The sequence below is a fragment of the Pundamilia nyererei genome, unplaced genomic scaffold, assembly GCF_000239375.1.
Source record: "Pundamilia nyererei isolate P.nyererei 1_Seehausen unplaced genomic scaffold, PunNye1.0 scaffold00253, whole genome shotgun sequence".
NCBI classification, from domain to species: Eukaryota; Metazoa; Chordata; class Actinopteri; order Cichliformes; family Cichlidae; genus Pundamilia; species Pundamilia nyererei.
This window is the reverse complement of record NW_005187654.1, coordinates 600,323-601,899: the sequence shown is the minus strand read 5'-3', so window position 1 is coordinate 601,899 and position 1,577 is coordinate 600,323. Positions and strand designations below refer to the sequence as shown.

The 1,577-nt window shown below is 43.1% G+C and overlaps 1 protein-coding gene across 3 annotated transcripts in view; it reads right to left on the bottom strand.

Annotated features, from left to right (window-relative positions):
- Positions 1–1,555, bottom strand: part of ldb3b (LIM domain binding 3b) — a 14,745-nt gene extending 13,190 nt beyond the window's left edge. For 2 of the 3 annotated variants that reach the window (XM_005749720.1, XM_005749722.1), the window contains exon 1: positions 1,195–1,554. In XM_005749720.1, coding sequence (XP_005749777.1) covers positions 1,195–1,290 — 96 coding nt within the window. In that variant the 5' untranslated portion in view covers positions 1,291–1,554. Of the gene's footprint in view, positions 1–1,194 lie in introns of all 3 variants that reach the window. The other variant, XM_005749721.1, reaches the window with a different exon arrangement.
- Positions 1,556–1,577: the final 22 nt, after the last annotated feature.

Here is a 1,577-nt window from a genome sequence, read left to right as displayed (position 1 = left end):
TCAGGCAAGCATCCACCTCATTCCTACTTTTCTCTGTTATTTCCTAAATCGACCCCCTGCCCATCTGTTTCTCCACAGGAGCAGCTCCAAACGAGGAAACTGAAACTGACCACGAGAAAGCTTACTAAAGGTAACACAAGCTGCCGTTAGCTTCCTCGCAATGCTCACTGCTTTCCTGTCCCATTCCCAACCATCCATCCACCTCTCCCCTAAAGCTATTTAAAGGGAATGCTGTAAATACACCCCCAGTGGTGCCTGCCAGAAAATCAGAAAGGGAGAAAGTCTCTCTGCTGAACACTAAGAGGTTATAGTCTTTCCTTCCTTTTAACTTGAATTTTAGATTTTGCTTTGTTTTTTTAAGAACATTATGCTTGTTATAAGTTCTTATAAAACTTTTTTAACTTTTATTTTAAATAATTTAGTAACAGTTTTGACAGTTAAAATAACTTCAATAGTCACTTGCTTAACTAATGACTTGGATGAGGAAAAAAGTGATTAATCAAGATGAAATTTAGGTATTCTTGAAAATTAGCTGAAGTGTGCCAGCAGCACTCAGCGTTAAGTCAGGCAGGAGTGAAACTATTCCCATCTTTCCACTGCTGCTGTTCTCGAAGTCTCCATGGAGGTTACATCGGAGGCTCCCTACCATCACTGCTTACAGCAACATTACATAACCAAAGCACACACACAAACCACACCTGCTCACACAGATATACAGTATGCGCGTACACAAACACAAGCTAGATGTCAAATATAGTCAGAGCAGGAAAAAATAATCTAATCTGCGCTGCGTAATAAAAGATTTTTAGGCTTTTTAGGTTACATTTAAGGGTTTAAGGGCACTTTATTAAACAGTTGAAGAATGTGCTGTGTGATTGGTTTTCTGCTGACACAACAACAAATAAATAAAAAGATGCTTACTAAGTTATCCAAGCAGGGAAAGGTTACAGAGGTTTTGTTTGAGGGTGTTAATCAATTGCTTACAGTATTGCGAACTGTGTATTTTGTGTTTTATCACCACTGAATTATTCAATTTGCTTTAAGCCAGCCAATCAGTGCACACAGTCTGAGATGTCTGAAGAAGTTTTGGTTTCCCTTTCCAAGCTAATTACAGGCTGTCTCGTTAGTGTCACATTTCTCATTACTTTCTCTTTATGTTGCACAACAAATCTGTGAGGGTCGCTCTGTCCTTACCCTGGAGATGGCGAGGGGCATGTTGAAGTCTTTTCCTCCCTGTAGTCTGAAGCCCCACGGAGCAGGGCCATTCAGAGTCACTGTGTATGTACTCATCTTCGGCTAAATGTCAACAATCCTCCTGCAAACAACTCCTGCTGGCTGCGTGGTTTCCCCTCCTGCGTGCTGTGCCCTTGTTCTCCGTCCTACCCCTGCTATCCTTTTGTCCCGCTCGGTGCCTCGGTGGTTGCTCTTACCTCCCTTGGCCCTGGCTTCACAACCCTTCTGCTCCCAGCTCTCAGGACAAACACCCCGGGGTGGGTGGGTCAGGTGCTATGGAACCACTGAGATACACAAATGGAGACACACACACACGCATATGTTTGTGCACACAGACACACACG